This window comes from Peromyscus eremicus, chromosome 3 (genome assembly GCF_949786415.1).
Source record: "Peromyscus eremicus chromosome 3, PerEre_H2_v1, whole genome shotgun sequence".
NCBI lineage: Eukaryota > Metazoa > Chordata > Mammalia > Rodentia > Cricetidae > Peromyscus > Peromyscus eremicus.
The window spans coordinates 106,185,132-106,207,591 of NC_081418.1; the positions used below are offsets into that span (position 1 = coordinate 106,185,132).

The 22,460-nt window shown below is 45.3% G+C and overlaps 1 protein-coding gene across 13 annotated transcripts in view; it reads right to left on the bottom strand.

Moving 5' to 3' along the window:
* Positions 1–21,982, bottom strand: part of Magi1 (membrane associated guanylate kinase, WW and PDZ domain containing 1) — a 650,887-nt gene extending 628,905 nt beyond the window's left edge. For 6 of the 13 annotated variants that reach the window (XM_059258241.1, XM_059258239.1, XM_059258243.1 and 3 more), the window contains exon 1: positions 21,291–21,963. In XM_059258241.1, coding sequence (XP_059114224.1) covers positions 21,291–21,603 — 313 coding nt within the window. In that variant the 5' untranslated portion in view covers positions 21,604–21,963. Of the gene's footprint in view, positions 1–21,290 lie in introns of all 13 variants that reach the window. The other 7 variants (XM_059258249.1, XM_059258245.1, XM_059258242.1 and 4 more) reach the window with 3 other exon arrangements.
* Between the last annotated feature and the right edge of the window lie 478 nt (positions 21,983–22,460).

Sequence of the window (22,460 nt, forward strand, 5' to 3'; positions counted from 1 at the left end):
ACCTGGAAATCATGGTGATAAGCGAAATAAGCCAGTTACAAAAAGCCAAATAACATGCATCCACAGATACACTACTCTTACAAGAGCCACATTCAAAGACAGAAATGAAGTAGCGGTTGCTAGGGGCCACAGGCAAAGAGGAACAGGGAGTTAACAGGGACAGTTTCCACTGCAAAAAAAAAAAAAAAAAAAAAAAAAAAAGACACAGTTCTCTGGAGATGGGATTGTGGTGATGGCCTCACAACAGTGTGTGTGTACCTAACACCTAACATGCTTAAAAATGATTGAAATGGTCCGTTTTACTCTACACATACTTTTCTTTAAGTCCAATAGAACCTCCACAAAGTTCAAGTTCCTTTCCTTGGACCCCTGAGAAGTGTCTAGTCAGAGCTGGAAGATGCAAACTTATGTCTAGACATGCACAGGGCGTGGCCACAGATGGATAAACAGTGCAGCTTTGTGATGAGCCAACCTGAGAAGAAATGAGGACTTCAGGATAACACAAGGAAAGAGGGGGAAAGCCCTTAGGAGTTCAGAATGAGAATGTTGAGAACCAGAAGGATAAAAGAAAAAGCAAACACCTTTGCTCTTCTTTGAACGCTAATATCTGCTGATTGTTTATTATCTTGGATTCATTTCTTGTTTTTTCTCCTTTTACCTTGGTCAGAGATGGGGATCCCTAATTACTGTTGGCTGTACTGCATACACACAACTATGAACCAAAGAGGGAGAGGTGTGGTGTGTGTGTGTGTGTGTGTGTGTGTGTGTGTGTGCAAATATACATTCGATGCTTTATATTTTTATTTTACTTGTATGAGTGCTTTGCCTATACCTATGTATGTGCATCACGTGCATACCTGATGCCCATGGGGTCCAGAAGAGGGCACTAGATCCTGCTGGCGGTAGAGATGGCTGTGAGCCACCATGTGTATACTGGGTATTGAACCTAAGTCCTCCGGAAGAGCAACAATGCTCTTAACCACTGAGCCATCTCTCCAGCCCCCTAGCTGTCTCATTTTAAAAGCCAGAAAAAAATACCTTCAACCACTAGTGCCAACCCCCACTGCCCACCACCCGCACCCATGATTAGTCTCTGCATATTTTCACATTTGTAACTTACTGCTAGTACAAGGTAGGGAATGTAAAAGCAGACTATTTTCCCCCAAAGACTGTACCCAACGAACAACACATGGGCATGCTCTTCCTCCAAAGATGACACAGTCCTCTTCACCTTCCAGCCAGGGCGTTTGGAGGCAAGATTTCAACCCTGAGATGCCAGAATTCTTAAGTACTGAGCTATGTGGCCTTAAGCCAGGTACAGAGAGCCAAGAACCACTGTCATCTTTTCTTATAGAAGAGGAAACTGAGACAGAGAGGTTGGGCAGCGTTTTCAAGGTCACACAGCTGGTAAGGGATCAAACCTGTAACTGCCCAATGGCACCAATGCAATCCCCTGCCTCACATGGAACATGTCCCCTTGGGGCCTAGATTCCAGGTGAGCCTGCTCCAGCCTTCGGTAACCTGATGGCCTGGGGACCTTCCTAGCAAGCCAACCCCGCTCCTCCTCCAAAGTCTAAATGCTCAGCTACAGTCAGCAAGCAAGTTCAGTGTCTCTCTCCACTCAGCCCAGCATGGGCTGGTGCTGGGTATGTATCTCCTGTTCTCCTATTTCAAGTCATTGCTTGTCCAGCTTTGCCAGCAGAATGAGAACTTGTTGTCTGATCAGTTCTCACTCTGCCCATTAGGAGTCCACAGTGCACCCATTATTCTATAGCCTACTACCGAGCTTCTGAGTTCATCCTTTTATCGCCCCCTGAGCCATCTCCGTCCCCCCACGAACCTTCCCACCCAAATAAGGCAGCTCTTTCGCTTGGTTCATCTATTCATTTCATATAATAACACAACTCAGCTGCCAGCTGCTGCTTAGTCAGGAGAGCAGAACATATGGATGGGATTACTGCCCTCCAGCCATTACACCCCAGAAGGCCACCAGAAAACAAGGAGGCTTGCTTCAGATAAGAGCATCACAAGTGTGCAGATAAGATGCAGGGCATCTGGTTCCCTAAAAAGGTTCCAGTTGCACCTAGGTTCCCCCATCTAGGTGCTGCTGTCCTTTAGAGACAGGTGACTCTTTGTTGTGGTACTGTCCTGTACATACTAGCATAGTAGGACACCGAGGCATCCCTGGCCTCCACTCACCATCTGCCAGTAGCACCTTCCAATTATAAAACCCAAATCTGTATTCAGACATTCCCTAACATCCCCCAAAGATGGCGGATGGGGGGAGCACAGCTCATGGTTTGTTTTTTTTTTTTAAAAAAAAAAACAAAAAAACAGTTCCCAGATTGGTTCACAGCAGAGCTTCTAGGATTGAAAACAAATTAAAGTCACGGCTTACTAGCTGTCAAACTGAAGCATGCTGGGGTAGGTGTGGGAAGGGGTCACCAACCAGCCATTCTATCTGGCATACAGTTCACGATTTCACCCTTTATAACAGTGCCACTTCCTGATTAGAAATCATGACTAATGTCTCCCCAGTTGTGCAAAAACTACATGGTCCAGATCCAGGTGACTAATCTCACTTTCCCGCTGCAACTGCACTTACCTGTAGAAGCCCAGATGGTTGACTGAAACACTACAGAAGAACTGACTCAGCACACAACATGTGGCATTTGTTTGTGCTTCTCCCCTCAGCTTTGAACATGAATACACATCAGCTGAGCATGGTGATATATGCCTTTAATCCCAGCATTTGAAAGGCAGAGGCAGGCAGATCTCTGTGAGTTCAAAGCCAGGCTTGTCTACACAGTGAGTTACATACAGGTCAGCCAGAGCTACACAGTAAAACCTTCTCTCTCTTTAAAAAAAAAAAAAAAAAAGGAAAGAAAAAAAGCAAGCATACACTGCAACCCCTCCCCTGAATCCCCCTTGAACACATCACCTATCTACAAAACAGAGAGGTAGCCTAAACCCAAAGGAATGGCAATGATGGAGAACGCTCTGAAAAGTCGAGGTTTTCCAATATAGAGGTAGAGAGTACACTTTCACAGCTGGTTAAGTCTAGGAGGCATGTCAGTGGCATATGAAGAGCAGACAGCCCTGAAGCGGATCAAACACTAACTGATGCTCTGTCTCCCTGAAATTCTTAGTTTTATGCATCAACTAATCCTTTTAGGCCATCTGAAACCATTTGAACTTTTATTATTAATTATAACCAAAGAACTGAGTTTAAAAAAAAAATAAAAAATAAACTTTAACTATATAACCTCAGCGTAGCCCAGAACCCCCAAGCATAAAACTCCAAGTAAAATTATGTTCTCAGGGGGCTAGAGAGATGGCTCAGTGGTTAAAAGAACATCATACTGCCCTTCCAGAGAATCTGGGGGTTCAGGTCCTAGCACCCCCACAGGCATCTCACAACACCTGTTACTCCAGTTCCAGGAGATCAACAGACTCTTTTGGCCTCTGAAGGCACCTACATACATGTGGTGCACATAAACTCACAGAAGCACGTAACATTAATAAAAGGATCTTTCTAAAAAAGATTTTTCCGACCATCCAAGATACTCACTTATTAAGTGTTGGGGATAGAGCAGCCAACAGGAAAAACATTATTCCCAGCCTCGTGGAAAATAATTGTTCTATACAAAGAGTTTAGGGAAATCTGCACACTACCATACAGTCAACTTCTTTAAGAATACTGTGATGGGTAAATGCAATGATCAGGGGGAAAAAAAAAAAACTAAAACACCACAAATATTAAGTTCAAATTTAGGAACCATCAAAGTGTCGCTCCAACCACATTTCAGAGCAGCCGAATGTGACAGCAAATATTCATGACTGTCCTTGACATTTGGAATGGCGCTGTCATTAGCCATGTGTGGCTTCCTAGACTTGAATTCATTATATGTACATAAAATGTCAAGTTCAGTTCCTCAGACACACTAGTAGCCACAGTTTAAGCCACCACAGCTACCTGTGGCTACTAAAGTAGATACAGAATGTGAAGGATAGCCAAACATCACAGAGTCTATTCTACTGGGCAGCACAGTCTTTCCTGTGGAGGACCGTCCCTGTTTTCGAACAGCAAATGTACTATGGAAGAAAAAGTCCCTTTACATTACAGACTGATGTTAGAGTCAGTCTGTAGCTATAAAGCAAGAAAACCATCTATATACTCCTATATACACATTCCCAAATATGCAGCTCCCTCAAATAACTTAGTCTGCCTTCCCACTACTGCTGCCTTCTCTAAATCAATGTGTTTTCAAGTATACACTGGGGTCTACCACCATCATTTATTAGGGAATTAGAATTGGAAAAGCACATCGTGAAGCCTAGAGCTTCAATCTATAGACATCCTACCATCAATCAGAACTGTTTTTACACCATGGCTGCACAGAATACCCACCCAACCCCAGGATTCTGATTCCATACTGTCTAAGCTAAGACCGTGTCATCCCCATATTCAAAACTATCCTTGCTGATTCTAAATCAGGGGTGGTTTGGAGGACCACTCTTTGGAACTGGACACAGAGACTAGGCTATGAAACTCAAGTTAGAATAGCAAATGAAGCTACCACTCCAGATGCTTAGACCTTGTAGCATGCTACGGGAAATTCTGCCGTAGGCTGTGCTCCCCTGAACTCAATAGGCCAGCCAGTGTTTCCAAAGCTGATCATTTTCTCCATGTATCCAGGCCTGCGATGCTATCAGCAGCGTTCAGGTGAGTATGAGCAGCATTGCCTGATGGCAGGTGCACAGGTCCACACACCTCCCCAGCCTCTTCTAAATCTCTCTTTGTCCTTGTGGATTCAGAAAGCAGAGTGAGTCACCATGTTTCATGAAACTCCATGGATAGGGGATCCTTCTACTAACAGTCTTCAAGAGTAACAACCAAAAATTATATCCCCATCAACGGCTTCTTCTCACAATTATCCTTTTTTTCAAGATAATTTATTTCACAGAGAATAGCTTGAACTTACATTTTTAGCTAAAATATCACAGAAACAGATTCACACTGCACAAGAAAGCTGGGTCCTTTCTTCCTTATGTCAGTATTTTCCAAAAGAGTTAAAGAGACACAAATAGGCAGCAGCTACAGGGACATTTCCTTTACTGGCTTTTCTATATAAATACACCAACATTGAAATAATGCCCTGTGCTTCCAAAAGAAGTCTTCTTTTTTTAGTTTGAAATGAAAAATGAAGTTATTAGAACAACAAATTCAGCTCACGGATTCCACTGGGGGAAAGCCAGGACATCTCGGGATGCAAGCAAGCATCAGAAATGGTAGGCTAGTCCGGTGTTCTTTGGCTGGAATGAATGGTTACTATGTTCCTCCCATCTTTAATTTTTGCCTCACCCAACACAAGTGCAAAAACCCCAAAGTGACCTAGCTTTTGACCATGTGTTAGCAATTCAGACATGGAACCTACTGTCTCAGTTACCTACTGTACTGCTATTGAAATACCACACACTAAGCAATCCTGAAGCCTCAGAGGCATTAGATATTCACCTGGGATTCACTCAGGATCAGCCGGGCAGCTTTAGAATCCTAGCTACAACAAGTGAGCTTTCCCACACACTGTCCAGGTGCTTAACTTTGGATCAGCCCTCCAGCACATCTAGATTCTTCAACAAAAACAGAGGGGCAGAAATACTACCAAAGCTCACACAGCCCAAGCAAGAATGGCATGTGTGCATTGCATACTACAATACATCTTTGAGCAATGCAAAGTGGCAGGCTAAGGCCAAATTTCATGCCAGGATGGAGACATCTGTGTGCCACAAATGAGGCTTTGAAAACACAGGAAGTTTCCCAGACCATACAATAGTCTCCATTGGAAAATCCCTCTTAGTTCTGTCCTATGCATGAAGTTCTACATGACAGATAGACTATCCTACCTAAAATCTGAATTCCTAGACAGTCTGCCAGAACGTTCCATTCTGATAGGTACAGAGGGAAGGACGCACAAAGCAGACCCACATGAGTCTTAACTCCTCGATGGCTTTAACTGCCAACTGCCCCGTCTTGATCTTGTAGCGGCCCTTCCCTTACCTGGCTCCTGGATAGAAAACCCATGTTGACTAAGCTCTGGTCTGAAATACTGAGTCCTGTTCCTCAGCTTCAGGCAGCTAAGCTGGAGTTTGGCACAAATTATGTAACGCAGAGCAATCCATTCTGCAGGCAGGAAAAGCAGCAAGGGCTACAGCTCCCAGAACACAAAATTCTACCATGTAACAACGGCACTTGAGAACAGGCTCCAGAAGCTCACCAAGTCTAACAGCATGTCCAGCTACTCTTCAAGGAAAGGCTGGAATCCTGACTTATCTGCAGAAGACCCAAAAAAGATGGTCTCAGGCACTTTCCTTTACTATTTAAAACCTTCCGGGCCAGAAAGACAGCGGAGTTATTTAAAGCAAAAAGACTTGAATTCAATTTTCAAAACCTACATTAAAAATAAAAAAATGTAAAGCCATGTGTGGTGGTTTGAAAGAAAATGGCCCCCAAAGAGAGTGGTACTACTAAAAGGTGTGGTTTTGTTGGAGTAGTTATGGCCTCGCTGGAGGAAGTGTGTCACTGTGGAGGCAGGCTTTGAGATCTCATCTATGCTCAAGATATCACCCATTGTCTCAGACCACTTCCTGTTGCCTGTAAGACATAGGACTCTCAGCTACCTCTCCAGCACCATGTCTGCCTGCAATGCCACCATGTCCCACCATGATAATAATGAACTGAACCTCTGAACTGTAAAAGAGCCACCCCAATTAAATGTTTTCTTTTATAAGAGTTGCCATGGTCATGGTGTCTCATCACAGTGTTAGAAACCCTAAGACACCATGTATGGTGGTGATGTTGGAGAGACAGAAAATGACAAATGGGGCTTCCTACTAGGTTAGCTTGAGGCCAATAAGAGATGCTTTCTCAAAAACAAGGTAGGGCTGTAGAGTTGGCTCTGTGGATCAAGGGACTTGTTGAACAAACACAAGGACCTGAGTTCAGATCCCAAGCCATCTACATAAAAAGCAAGGCATGGTTCCAAGTGCCTATCACCCCACCACTGTGGAGGAATGGGGAAGAGGAGACAGAAGAACTGTTGGGGCTGGCCGGCCAGCCACCAGTCTAGCTATAGGTTCAGTAAATCTGTCTCAAGGGATAGTGTGCACTGGCGGGCATGCATACACTCATGTTCACACATCACCCACACAAATACTACACACATGAAAGGAAGGGAAAATATAGATAGTCCCTATCTTAGTTAGGGTTTCTATTGCTGTGATGAGACACCGTGACCATGGCAACTTAGGGAGGAAAGGGTTTATTTTGCTGACACTTCCTTATCACAGTTCATCATAGAAGGAAGTCGGGGCAGAAACTCAGACAGGGCTGGAACCTGGAGGCAGGAGCTGATGCAGAGACTGTGGAGGAGTGCTGCAGACTGGCTTACTCCTTTTGGCTTGCTCAGCCTGCTTTCTTATAGAACCCAGGACCACTATCCCAGTGGTGTCCCCATCTACAATGCTGGGGAATGAGCCCCCCATCAAACACTAATTAAGAAAATGCCCTACAGGCTTGCCTACAGCCCAATCTTATGGAGGCATTTTCCCTATTGAGGTTTCTCCTCTCAGATAGCTCTAGCTGTGTCAAGCTGACATAAAAACTAGCCGGCACAGTGCTTGAGGAACAACACACAAATGTTATGCTCTGGTACATACTTGCATGCATACCCACACACCCATATACATGTATACACATACACACGCACACTATTCCTAAGCAGCAAACAGAGCTCACTCATTCTTTTATTTATAAGGCTATACATTTCACAGTGAAATCATCTCTAAGCAGAAAATAGATTCTATTCCCACACTGGGAATTCAAATCCATATGAATGTCAATTTCAAGATGTGATTTTGCACCCAGTTCTCAGTTTCAGCCGACCAGGGCCCTGAGACAGAATATTCCAAAGATTATAATCAGCTGTCAAAATAGACTCTCTCCCCAGCTCTTCTCAACTGGAATTGGAGAGCTGTCACCAGCTGGGCCTCAATGAACCTACATGGGCAAGTTCTCGTGCCAAACTAAACCACTTCCAGGATGTATTATTCATTTCAACACACATTTCTTGGCCTTTGTGTGTGTGTGTGTGTGTGTGTGTGTGTGTGTGTGTGTGTGTGTACATGCGCAGGCGCACATGCATGAGCTGGTCACCATCCTGGACCCTGAGAACACAGACATAAGAAACATGATTGCTACTCTTACAGAGATGAGATGTGACAGGCACCGATGGAGAGACTGATACATACAAGAAGCACTGCAAACTTGTCATGTGAGGGCCAAATATGGCTCCCAGATGCGTTCTCTTGGGTTCACCCATGTTTTCAAAAGAACTTTGAGCCAACATTTAAAAATTGATGAAATACATGTCTCTTAAAATTCCAAGCTTTTGTGGTTTCTTGAACTTGAAAAGAGCTAATGACCCTGGACCAACATTAGCACATGCCAGGTGACCACAGCAGATCAGAATCCTTTCCTTTAGAATGAGGAAAACCCTTTCAGTTGACCCCAGTCTCTACCACTCCATATACTTTATACAATTGAAGAACATGAGCTCAGCATGACTGCCATAAAAAACAATTCTGGTAGAAGGTATTGGGCATGTCAAATAAGGTCAGCGAAGAACAGGGTTCTCATACACACATTCAAAGGCTATAACTTGATTGCCAACTTGACATTTGTTCAAAGAAAATATCTGAACATGTTCGCTAAAATATACATACATAGAAGGATATTCATCGACACCATGTATAAAACATGGAACAAGTGAAAATAATGTAAATGTTCATGTTCAAAGCTTGAAAACATACTATAGAGTAACCAAAACAGATCACATAACCATTGGGATATTTAAGTAAATTTATATGTGTTTAAAAAAATATCTTAGATCCACAGACACAGTAGCCCATACTGCTAGTCCCAGAATGAGGAGGCAGAGGCCGGCAGATTTCTGAGTTTGAGGCCAACATGATCTAGCTACACAGCAAGTTCTATGCCAACCAAGGCTACATAAGGTCCTGGTTTTTGTTTTTTTTTATTTTGTTGTTGTTTTAAGTCCATGATATTAAAGTTCCACCAAGCACTGTTATACAATTTCATTTTAGTAAGAAGGTAGTCCCCAGCCCCCCCCCTCTCTCTCTCTCTCTCTCTGTGTGGTAAGCATGGATGGATAGATAAAACTACAATGTCAACACATACATTTCTCTGGGGTAGAATATTAAGTCATGTACATACATTTTCTTTCCACATTAACATCTTTCTGTATTCTACATATTGTTTAAATGTGAAAAAAATGAGACAAACAAACAGACAATAGATTGATATGGATGGATGATGGATGGATGGATGGATGGATGGATGGATGGACAGATCTACTACATACAGTGACCAATAGTTATATGAGGTCATTTAATTTTTAAAAGATTAGAAACCAAGCCGGGCGGTAGTGGCGCACGCCTTTAATCCCAGCACTCGGGAGGCAGAGGCAGGCGGATCTCTGTGAGTTCGAGGCCAGCCTGGACTACCAAGTGAGTCCCAGGAAAGGCGCAAAGCTACACAGAGAAACCCTGTCTCGAAAAACCAAAAAAAAAAAAAAAAGATTAGAAACCAAAACCTTTATGTACATACTTTTTATTAAAAAAATAAAATACACATGCTCTAACACCAAAGAAAGTTATTTTTTAACAAGTTGAGCTTTGAATTCTTAACCAAGGCGCACAGACAGAAGCAGGCTGATAGTTGGAGGGGGGAAATGAACACTCTATCAGATGCAAATTCCATGGCCTTGCCAAGGATTCAGGTGCTAAGACACCGGCTCTGTTTAAATCAGGCCAAAGTGGTGCCTCCCATGGCCACCTCACATAAGCAACTACTGCTCACATCTGGCCAGAATAAAGGCGTGCTAAACCTCCAACACAATTAATTCAATATTTTCTCTACAGTTCAAAACGCTATAACAACTGGCAGACAACCACCTTAAATCATCACAGAAAAGTCAGACATATGGCTAAGTATATTTAATATGCCTTAAAAATAAAAAAGTGGATTTCCTCGCCAACAAGATCCTAGGCAAGAATTTATGTAAAAATTATGTCTAGTTTTTAATCTCCGAAAATTTCAGCAGAGATTTCCTGAGTACCTACACAGAGCAGAGATTATACAATACACAAAACAAGGATGCTTCCTACAAGAAACATATACACAGCAAAGAAGACAGTCAGGCAGATTTACAGTTACGAGGCACAGGCATAAAAAACACCCAGTACCCAGGAGGAAGGGAACCGACAGAATTAGTGACATTAATCATAAAGAGCAGGAGCCCATGGCAAATAAACAGAATTGCCTGAAGATATGTCATAGCACATTCTGATTTCTGGCTGGTAAATTTGGGAGAATACTTTTTTTTTCTAGAACTATCTTAGATGAGGTCACTAAGCATATAGTACTGTATCTGGCATCTGTCTAAAACACGTACTTCCACACTAATCCCCCACACATAAGGACATGAGGGCTCTAGACATTTGTAATATGGAAGTCCAAGGTAGCCAGGTAGAACCAGGCAGACGTACGCTTGAGTCTCGCTGTCAGTGACTAACTTGACCTCTGAAGATATACTTCTCATGGTTAGGAGGAGAATAAGGTCTTTATACACCCAAGCAAACTCTCTAACCCGAGACTCCGAAAAGTTCATAGGCATTATCATTACTAATCTACCATTCCTAACTCAAGAGTCCCAGTCTCTCTATGAAGCAGTACTTTAGAGCGAGCTTTCTCAACCTCAGCCTTAGCGATAGTTTTGATAAATTTCTTGTACATTATAAGTTGTTTAGTAACTTTCCTGACCTCTATTTAGGAGGTGTCTATACCACCCAATCCTTAATAGACATGAAAAAAATGTTTTTACACAGTGGCAAATTTCTCCAAGGAGGGTAAGTGAAATTCTGCCCTGTTAAAAACTACTGCCTTAGGGGAACTCAATGTGCTGGGTTTCTATTTTTCAACCAAAAATGATCACAGATGATCATTATTACTTATGAACCAAGAAAAGCACTGTTTAACATACATTATCTCGTGTTGTCCTCACAGCCACCATATTAATTTGCTTCTCTGTTGCTGTGACCAAACAGTGACCAAAATCAACTTGGGGAGGAAAGGGTGTACTTGGCTTATAGGTTACACAGCCCATCGTCAAGAAAAGCCAAAGAATGAACCTGGAGGTGGGAACTAGAGGAGAATTACAAGCTGGCTTGTTCAGCTAGTTTTCTTATACATCCAGGCCCACATGCCCAGGGATAACACTATCTAGAATGGGCCAGGCCCTCCCCCATCAATCAGTAATCAAGAAAATGCTCCACAGACAGGTCCATAAGTCAATCTGATGAAGACAATTTCTCAACTGACATTCCCTCTTCCTAGATATGTCTACAGTTTGTATTAAGTTGTCATAAACTAGCTATGATAGCCACACTATGACTCAGGTATTCGGTTTGTCAACTGAGAGCTGACATTCTGCCAATGAACTAGCCCATAGTCTCTCTCCTGGGAAGAGGAAGAGCCTGGACTTGCGTCCACACACACACTGACTTCAAACCTACATAACTAACCACTAAACATCACTACCTCCCCAGACATTGTTAGTGTGGGAGCCCAGACATGGTACCAGAAAAATCAGAGAACCTTGGTGGTCACAATCTCAAGGATCACTAATGCTGGCACTGGCCTGCCTGGCACACCAATAAATAAAGAATCTGCCATCTCTCCAAACTTTATCAAAACCTGGGACCTCAGAACAATCATGAGGACCGACTCCTCACCCATGCGTGTAGGCGCAGACCTCCACCAAACACATGGGAAATCTACAAGCTTCCTTCCTGTTTGTCTAAACCAATCCTGTAGAAAGAGCATCCGAATCATACAGAAAGGTGAAGGCTTGAGAAGCACCCACAGAGAGCTATGTACCCAAATCTCCATCCCCCCGAAAATCTTTCTTCTCCCTGAAGCGCTTTCAAATGGGGAACATTAACAGAAGCCAACACTTTGTGCAGGCCCGGAGCCATGTGCCTTACTCAGATTCCATCTTCTTCCTACATCAGCCCTACAGAGTAAGCATCTTCATCATTTCCATTTTCAGAGGGACCATCGGGGCTCAGAGAGGTAAAGCACCATGCCCCCCAAAACTCAACTTTTACATTAGCCAGACTGGTCTAAAATCTTAATTACAACACATCAATTAATTGCTATTCGTGGAGCAGTCTACAAGCAGTTTGATAGTCCAGTTAATACTGCATATAGCAATCAATAATTTTTGAAACATGGCTTATCATCACTATATAAGCAAGCGCCTTTTTAATTGCACCATCACACCCCTGTCCATAAAGAGAACCGCAAGCCTTGTCTCCCAACAAACTAAAGGCTTAGCCTTACTGCAGAAAAGGTAACTGTGGCCCATTAACAGCACACACAATCGACTCTGCTACACTAACAGTAGGCTTGATACCTCAGGAATGAGAATAGAATTGTCTTACATAACTCATTCTCCAAACACTAGAGATGGTTACAGAAAGGTACACAGGCAGAGCCAGCAGGAAGAACCTCCCACCGACCACAGGAGGGCTGAAAATGCTCACGACCTTCCCGGATGCACTCAGCACGAGGCTGCTGCCCTAAGCCCAGAATTCCTCCCTCAGCAAAGTGACTTATTTGAACACCTGGTTGGCACCTTGCCTCCATCTACTTGTGTTTCCGAGGACCACCTCCCAGATAAGCCGTTCACATCCAACTAATCTCTAGGGCGTCTGAGATAGGAGGGTTGCCACCAGTTAGAGGCAATTTTACTGGTCGCACAGTAACGTTCAGGCAAATTTGAGGAACAATAAAAGACTGTCTCAAAAAATAAAAATTGAAAAAGCTAATCTCAGATGTGCTCCTAGAAATTCAATTTAAGACACACATGATGGTGGAGAGCAGTCAGGGTGGAAAACAGACTGAGGTCAATGACTTGGGGATGTCAACGAGATGCGCAGGGTGGCTCCAGTGGACTCCAGTCTCCAGTTTAGGTCAACCACCTGGTGACCCTAAGTACTGCCACCACAAAAATCCAGCATTCAGTTAGCCTTACAGTCAAGCCAAGATTGAAAATGCAAGTTAAGTATAACTTTATCTTTGACCCCCAAGGAGATTCTAACATATTCCATTCTCCTATGCCTGGTGGGAGACAAAGGACTAAATGTGTTTACTATAAAAACCCATAATCCCAAGTCTACTGAAGCAGGCCAGAACTGCTGTCTTCAAAAATATTTCTGGACCACACATCTAACTCTATTCCGCTCCAGTCAGAGAGTGTGACTATTAAAAGTCACACAAAGCTTAATGCAGACCATCATGAATTACCTACATTCTCATAATTTGCAGAGACAACTGAGCTCGAGGAGATATGTTCTCATTCTAAACTTGACAGTAAACACTCAACAAGTACATGAACAACGACTACACAGCACCCTGGGCACCAGGGAATCAGCATTAGTGAGGAACCAAACCACCCCGCCCTCTTGGAACTTATGTTCTACAGGCAACTTCCTTAAGTGATCTGCATATTCCAGGGTCAAATAAAACACAAAAGGGAGGGAGACCATAGGATGACAAGTGTCAGTGGAGTTGGCTTTAAATCATGTGTCCGAGGAAGCCTCACCGAGAGGGTGACACCTGAGAGGGGCTTCAGCTCATAAAGGAGCCAGTCTGTCAGATGTGTAAGTGGCAACCTGCAGACTGGGCAGGGATAGAGAAGCAATGGCAAGGGCCACATCATAGAAGCCTTGGAAGTTTCTCTATGAACTTTGCCCTTTACCTCTCACCTGGGGACTATAGGTGTGAGCATAAATAATGGACTGCTCTACTATCTAACTGCTGAACTATAAAAATAGATGATTACTATTTAATCATAAGATACACTATTCAAATACATTTTCTAATTGTATTGCATGCCTCCAGAAAAGGTGAGATTCAGAGCACACTAGACCTTTTCCAAGAGACCCAGACCATAAAGCAGAAGTCAATAGACAGGCCCAACCTTGACATCCATGGGCTTCAATTGGGGAACCAATGAAAGGAAATCACAAGAAACAAAACACGATGCAGGCACCCATGGAGTACAGTATGACTCATGAGAGACTCAGCAAGGTTATCTTGCATATGAGTGGGCTACAGACAGACAACGATTCAGTAACCTACTTTTTAGGACATGAATGTCAGCCCTTAACAAATCTGACAGCCTTTATTCTCTGTGTATACAAAATTCAGCATATCCTGTTACACATATATACACACACGCAAGGAAAGGACCACTAACATCACAGGGTGGTGGTGTGCATTAAATAACCACTGTTTATAGAGCAACATCCTTCACGTAAACCCCTGTGGGAAGGAGATGTCAGAATGTTTTCTCTTATAAACCACTTAATTCCCCTTGGTGGATATCATCAATTCTGCTATCCGAGACGAGCGGGATGCAGGATACTGAATGCCAACAACTGCAGTGAGCCAACTGTACGCCATTGCCTCCTCATAAGGTCAAGTGAATCTACTTTAAATGGCACAGCCAATGCCAAAGGGTGGTCACAAGGAACAACACACAGCGTGGACTTGCCTATCCTTGCACTGGTTCCGTCCTATAAAGGCCATGAAGTATTCCTCAACATAGGCTAAAATTACGCCTCTGAGAAGGGTCTTTTGGCACCAAGAACAAAAATAGACTGATTTTTGAAGGTTTAAGTTAAAAATATATAAATAAACACAAGGTATAATTTAAGAGTGAGAGAAAGGACTGAAGCTGTTTTATGTAGCTAAGAGTCTGTCTGCTGCTGGTGAAGATAATTAAAAAGACACTGTTCACAGAGACAAAGCTTCCATAAGACAGAGCTAAGGCATCATTCTCAGACACTGGCTCACACCAGAGACCACATGACCTGAGCAGGAAACCCCTGCCTGCTGGGCATCTGATTTTTCCAGCTAAAGATGTGTTAAACTTCAGTTAGTAGAGTCAACAGGCAGAAATACTTGAATGTAACTCATTAGGCTCTGATCATCGTTACAGTCCAGAATAAATTAATTGACACTGGGAGTCAGCTCACTGGAAGAACTGGTAATAAGAAAGTGGGCACAGTAAGAGTCTAAATAAGAAAGGATGAACAGAGACAGAAAGAAGAAAAGACAGATGCCACAGCTGCCCTAGTTACACACTTCTCTGAAACCATCACTGTGGTACCCACCTTTAATCCCAGCACTCAGGAGGCTGAGGCAGGCAAAGCTCTGTGAGTTCAAGGGCAGCCTGGTCTACACAGAGTTCCAGGCCAGCCAGGGCCGCACCGTGAGATGCTGTCTCAGAAGACAACTCCTCTCAGTAAGAAGAAAACCACAGAAAATGTCCGCCCGGGTAGAACAAATTTTAGTGAGTACCTAGTTAGTGCATGTCAGGTAGTGTTTTAGGTGCTGGGATTAAGGCGAATAGAGGTGAGCTTCTTGTCTTCACAGGAGAGAGAGGAGGGCACAAAAAGAACCAGAATTTGTAAAACTGTGACAACACAGGAGGGAAAAGGACGCACTCGACTCACGGTTACCATCCACGCTTCCAGTGGTGTCTGATAATTGCTCAGACTGGACTAGGAAAACCAATGCCATGCGCCTCTTCCCAATTCCAGTTCTGCCACAAGCCAAGGTCTTCCCACGCCCACCAAGATCTCAGGAAGAGGCTGGCAAGAGAGTCCAGCGGGGAAAGGTGCTTGCTGCTAAGCCTGATGACCTAAGCTCGACCTCCAGGACCCACACAGTGGAAGCAGCAAACTCCCTTCCTCAAGTTGTCCTCCACAAGCATACCATGGCACACTTGTGCATGCATTACACACACACCAAATAATAAATAAACGTAATAACAATATATTTTTTAAAAATCTTAAGAGAGAACACCAGGAGGAGGACATATAGAATGAACACAAGTCAATGAGAATCTCTTTAAAGTAACAATAAAAGCCAAGGGCCAGGAGAAATGCCAGGGCTGTGCTGCAGAGTTTGGTTCCCAGCACCTATTTCAATCAGGTGGATTATTACTCCAATGGGATCCAACACCTCTAGCCTCTACAGACACCTGCACTCACATGTACATGCCCACACAAGGACATATATGCATAATTCAAATTTTAAAAAGGAGTCAAAAGCCAGGCACAGTGGTGCACACATGTAACCCCAGCATGCAAGAAGGTGAAGGCAGAAGACTTTCGTACAGTCAGGACTATACAGTGAGTTTAAAGGCAACAGAGCAACATAGTGAGATGTGTCTGAAAAAAGCAAAGAGAAGGCAGGTGATAAGGTTCTGGGGGTAAACAGATTCACTGCACAACCCTGAGCTCAATTCCAGAAAAGACATAAAGGTGAAGAGTAGACCAGACTACACAGTTATCCTCTGCCAGTATGTAGCATATGTAGGCTGTGGCATACACTTGTCCCCAGGTACACATCACACACATCACACACACACACACACACACACACACACACACACACACACACAAATAAATAAATAAATAAACAAACAAAATAAAATTTTAAAAGCAAAGAGAAAAAGGATTTTTAAAAAGGAGTTGATCTAGAAATAATCTGGGAGAAAGGAAGCAGATCAGACACTCACAGAAAAGGAAGAAACCAAAAAAGACACGGCAGTGCGATTTGAAATGAAGGGAAAATGGTCACAGAATTATTTTCAGAGCTGATGCCATATATTCCGACTCAACAACACGAGCACACAACACCAAAACAAACAAACGCAAAGGAAGAAACCTGCACCAGAACTATATTCAACTCTGCGGAGCCACAACCCTCACCCTGTGGTGAGAAAGGTTTGGTGCCAATGTTTGAATTTTAAATTGGGTCTTATTTATTGTCTCCTACTCGCCTTAAGAAGAGAGTGGAAGGGCAATTTCAGTTCCTGAGTAATTTGCAAAACCACAAATTCATCCACACAAAAAAAAAGAAAGAAAAAAATGAAAAAGAATGCCCTATAATATACTCGTTTGAGAAACTGCAATCAGACCATTTTAAAACTCAAGTCTGAGTTATTCATGGCCCAGAACTTCACAAGAGCCGTGGCTCTGAAGGGAGGCCGTGGCTCTGAAGGGAGGCCGTGGCTCTGGAGGGAAACATACCCACTTACACCTGGCATTGAGAAATTTAGGCCCACAGAGGGTGACTTTGCAAGACCTGCCACACCTTGTTCCAGAACAGAAGGTCATCTGTCCATCTTCTCCACTTCAGGCTCTACCCTAGGCCAGTACTTCACAAAACTCCCTCAAGGACCCCGTGCCCAAAGTTTCTGAGGCAGAAGCACTTTGGGAGGTAGAATTTACATTCCTGATGAGGACCCTGGTGAGCTTAGATCTGCTGGTGGGGGAACTCCAATTCCAGACCCAGTGTCCCCAGAGTTAGGAGCAGAGGCTCTGGGTTGGCACTGGGCTAGGGCCCCCTCTACCTCTGCTATGTTAGTGGGGCTCTCAGCAAAGTTACCCAACCTCTCTGAACCCAAGTTTCCAAGATCTGAGTCAAGTTCAGAGGATTAAAGAAGAGAATGCTCACAAAGTTCTAGGCTAGCCAACCTGACATACTCTTTCCATCTTCTTGGTTTACTCTGGTGCCAAGGTGTGAACCCAGGACTCACATGTACTAAACACACACTGGCCTGGCAAATTCCAATGTGAGAACTTAACAAAAACTAGTGACCTCCTATTCAACATTTCTGTAATTACTTTCTTTCCCTAAAACACTAGAATGATTAAAATTCAACATAGGTAAGATTAGAGACTGGCAAAGATAGAAAATAACCGGAACATTCATAGCAGTGAAATGTGCACCTAGAAGCAAAAGCAAAAACAAATGGGAAAAACACATACTAGAGAATAGTGTGCAGAAAAAAGAAAAAGGAGCCACAGAAGAAGGTACACACAACATGAAATTTCCAAAACCACCTGGGTGAAAAAAGACACCATATTATATAATCAGTAGTGAATAATCGGAATATAAATCTATAGTAAGAATGAGGAACCAGCACCCTTTGTTGGGAGTAGATTAACTGGAAAGAAATGTGAAGGGAATTTTCAGGTAAGGGAAATGTTCTATATCTTCATTTGAGTGATAGGAACATGAGGGGGTACATGTGCCAATCATGTGCCAAAATTCATCACAGTAGACACTTGGTATCTGACCTAAACTTCTATAACATATACACAAGTATCAAAACACTGCAGTGCACTAGACATGGCAGCAGACACTGCAGTCCCAGCACTGTGGACACTGACGGGAGGACCGTGCATTCAAGGCCACCCTGGACCACCTGCCGGGGGAAAAAAATGTGTATAGATGCCTGTGTGTATCCGTTTAAAAGTGTATGTAGGTTTTTTTTAAAGATCTGGATTCTGCTACAGGTGAATAACATGGACACAGACCCAACTAACATATGCACATTTGTAATATTTTTTAGGCATGTTATGACCAACAACTGCACTCTACACTTGCCGTGAACAAACTCCAGCCTAGTGGGTCCATTTAGTCTGGTTCCCAATCCACTCCCATGCCATATGCCATTTGCTATAGACTATTTTGGTTCTCAAGTCTCTCCGGAGAACTGCCATGCAACAGAAAGAGTACAATCTTTCTCACACAAGACTGTGACATTTCCACACAGACAAGTATCCAGAGGGACTGTGTCCCTGTGAGGGGCTAACTGCAAATGGAAACACCATAAAAATATCATGTCTTCCCATAGACCAACTTAGTCTACCTGATACGATAAAGACACAGTAACAAAGAAAGTCAGATACAATAAGCCCTATAATGTAAATCACTTTGGAAACATGAAAGGAAGACTGTTAAAATGGTTCCTAGGGCCTTCTTCACTGTACCGTCAACATTGGACAAGTAACTGTGCCCATGTAATTATCACACGCAACAGTATTCATAATGTAGTGGATTCCAAGCCACCCCTAGCCCATTACAAGGATGTTCAGAAGCATCAACCCACTCTCCCTTGTGAACATTTCTGTTGGCAAAAGAAAGTCCTAGGGAAAGGAACTGACACTTGGAGGCACTACAGTAACTGTCCAATCCACAGGCATCTTTCCCCAACTACACTGATGAAGCGCGCGCTCTCTCTCTCTCTCTCTCTCTCTCTCTCTCTCTCTCTCTCTCTCTCTCTCACACACACACACACACACACACACACACTCACACACACACACACACACACACACACACAGGGGGCGGGGGTTTGCTAAGCAGTGGAAGGGACTCAGCTTCAGGCAGCTTTTTGCCCACAAGTCTCAGGACCCATTAATCACCCCCCAGACATCCTACTGGATGAGAAATCTTTCTGCAAAGTGGCCCTGAACTCAAACCTAATGTTGCTCAATAAGTCTAACACAGTATTTTCTCAATGGCTCTACCGAGTCATAATCACCCGGGAAACTGGCATTAAATTCCTAACTAGGATAGACTGCTTAAATTCAACACTCTTCCAACAATGATAGCTCGCTTCTACTGAGCACCTACCGTGAACCAGCACCATTCTGCACACTTTCTGTTAGGAATTTTATGAGAAACTCGTAAGGACATACTCATCAGACAAGGCCAAGTAGCGAGATAAAGACATTCCACGGTTAGGTGTCAGCCCCTGGCTCCCAACACCACTGACAGGCCTGGCTACTAGGCTACCCACACACACACTGCAGCCCTCCTCAGGTCATCTGGAAGAGGCTGGCTGCTGAGAGGAACGTTCAGCCCAGCCTTTCCTTTGACACATTTCCTTCAGCGGCTGCCACCCTGACAGGAACATATGGCAACTTTTCACCACATTCAACTCTGCCACCTCCTCGGGTGCCTTCATCCGGGAGAGCCTGCTTCACAGCACTTGGGTGCAGGAGGGATCCCTTTAAGCATGGCAGTCGTCCAATGGCCAGAGAGAGGATCGGACCTCTGCTCAGACCAAACTGGGAGTGACTAACCTACCACGGCCATGAACCAGCACCATTCTGCACACTTTCTGTTAGGAATTTTATGAGAAACTCGTAAGGACATACTCATCAGACAAGGCCAAGTAGCGAGATAAAGACATTCCACGGTTAGGTGTCAGTCCCTGGCTCCCAACACCACTGACAGGCCTGGCTACTAGGCTACCCACACACACCGTTAAGGAAACCATTCCCATAATACATACTTCTTGGGGGAGGAATTTGCTTCCCCCTACCCCAGCATTCAGTCCCTAGAGGTCATCCCCCAAAGTCCCTCCTCCTCCTTGCTTGAGGTTTAACAGAAAAGGCTCATAAACTTTTAGTAGTCGTGTGACCTTGGGCAAGTCACTTACTTAAGGTCAGTCCCGGCTTACTTATTATAATACAGGACCTACAAAACAAGTCGATGGTATAGCACTGTTTGTGAATCAGAATGAGATAATGCAATTAAACCACTTTACAGAGAGGCTCTCACACAGTACGCTGACAATGAATTGTAACTATCAGCAATCATCCTCAATAAGGACGGCGGTGCAGGAGGAGGAGGAGGCGGCTGGATAAACTTGGACTAGATTCGCGCCAAGAGCGAAACACCCCTTCCCCCACTGTATGTCTCCACAAGGAGGAGACACAGACGTCACCCCGCTGTGGGGTGAATGCAGCCTCCTCAGGCGGCGGGATTAAGAATCTCCAGGGGGTCATAACCCAGCCCACCTGGAGGGGCTGCAGGGTGAAGGCAATTTCGTGATGGAAGAGTTCCAATGAGCCACAAATAGACCCTCCCCTTCCACGACCAACTCTCCAGTTCTGGGAACCTAAGCAGTGACCAGAGAACGCCACCAGCTCCGAGAGCTTAGTCGCCGCATAAGAGACAAGGGGAAGCTTCCACCTTTGCCCTGCCTCAGTCTCCTAGCTGCCTCAAGGTGCAGAAGAGGCTGCGCGGCTCTAACTAGGTGGCTGCGATGAGAAGTTGGCAAACCCGGCTTGGGAAGCATCTCCACTTTCCAGCGCAACCTCGGCCCCTGCCCGCGGCCACGCAGGTGGTCGCCAGCCCACAACCTCGCAACTTTGCGTGCCTCTGGCCCGGGCCTCAACTTTGGCTCTCGGCACTCGGAGCAAACGGCGCCCCCTCAGGCCTCCCCTCTTTTTCTGGGTGCGCCGCCCCCCCAAGGCACGCCCCGTCTTACCTTGTCTGACGGCTCTGAAGGTGACGGCCTCCTTGCAACTGTCGATGACTCCCAGCACGTCATAGCGGGGCAAGCCGGACACCCGGACCCCCTGCACCTCCAACAGCAGCTCACCTTCGGCTAGCTTCGGGCCCTCGCCGCAGCCGGGAAGCACCGCCACCTCGGCTGCCGCCACCGCCCCCACGTACAGAAACTCCCCGTGCTCCGCGCCCCCCAGCACCGTCACTCCCAGCTCGCCCTGGGGTCCCCGCTTCACGGTGCACTCGTGAACGCGGCCAGTCCAGTGGTTCTTCTTCTGGATCACTTTCGACATGATGAGTTACAGCCCCTCCTCAAAAGGAAAAAAAAAAAAAATCAAATAAACTGCTGAAACGAGAGACAGGTGCCCCCACAGCACGAGCCCCCGGCGCGGCGGGCTCACGGGACAAGCATCTCTCCGAGCGCGGGAGCGAGCCACTCGATCCTCCTCGTCCGACTCACTCGCGCTCTCAAGCCATCATAAAACAAACTTTCCGGGCTCCGTCGAGAGCCCTGCACGGGCGCCCGCGAGCTTTGTTTGCATTCCGGTGCCTCCGGGTCCGCGTTCCGGCGCCGATCGCGCTCCCGGGACCAGAGTCCACTCCGGCGCCGCCCGGGCCCGCTCTCTAGCTCGGCGGCTTTTCTCCACACGCGCCGCGCCTGCTCCGCGCCGGCCGGCCGCTCCTCAGCGCGAGGGAAGCCCTTTCCAAGCTAGTTGCCGGGAGCCCTGGAGACGCGGCGGCGCGGGGCGGGGGTGAGGGGACGCGAGGGAAGTGGCCGCGGCCCCTTTAAGCAGATACAAAAGGCTCGGCTTGTTTTGTTACAGTTCATTCTACTCCGCTCGGCGGAGCGCGGCGGCCGGCTGGAGGGGAGACGCGCGCGCATGCGCCCGGTGGCCGCCCGCGGGCAGGCCCGCCCCACTCCTCCTCCTGGAAGGGAGAGATTCCAACGCGCCTCCCGCGGGGTCCTAAGGCCGACCCGCCATTGACGCCGACTTGCTCCTCTCCCTGCACCCCTAGAATTCCTCCTCTCCCAGTGTTGTCCGCCCAGCCAGACCCTTTAGGGGAACGCGTGTGCGTGCCCCACTCCAGCTGTCTAACTTTTGGAACACAGAGACTCCGGCTTTGGTGTTTGCAAATCGTTTCAAACAGG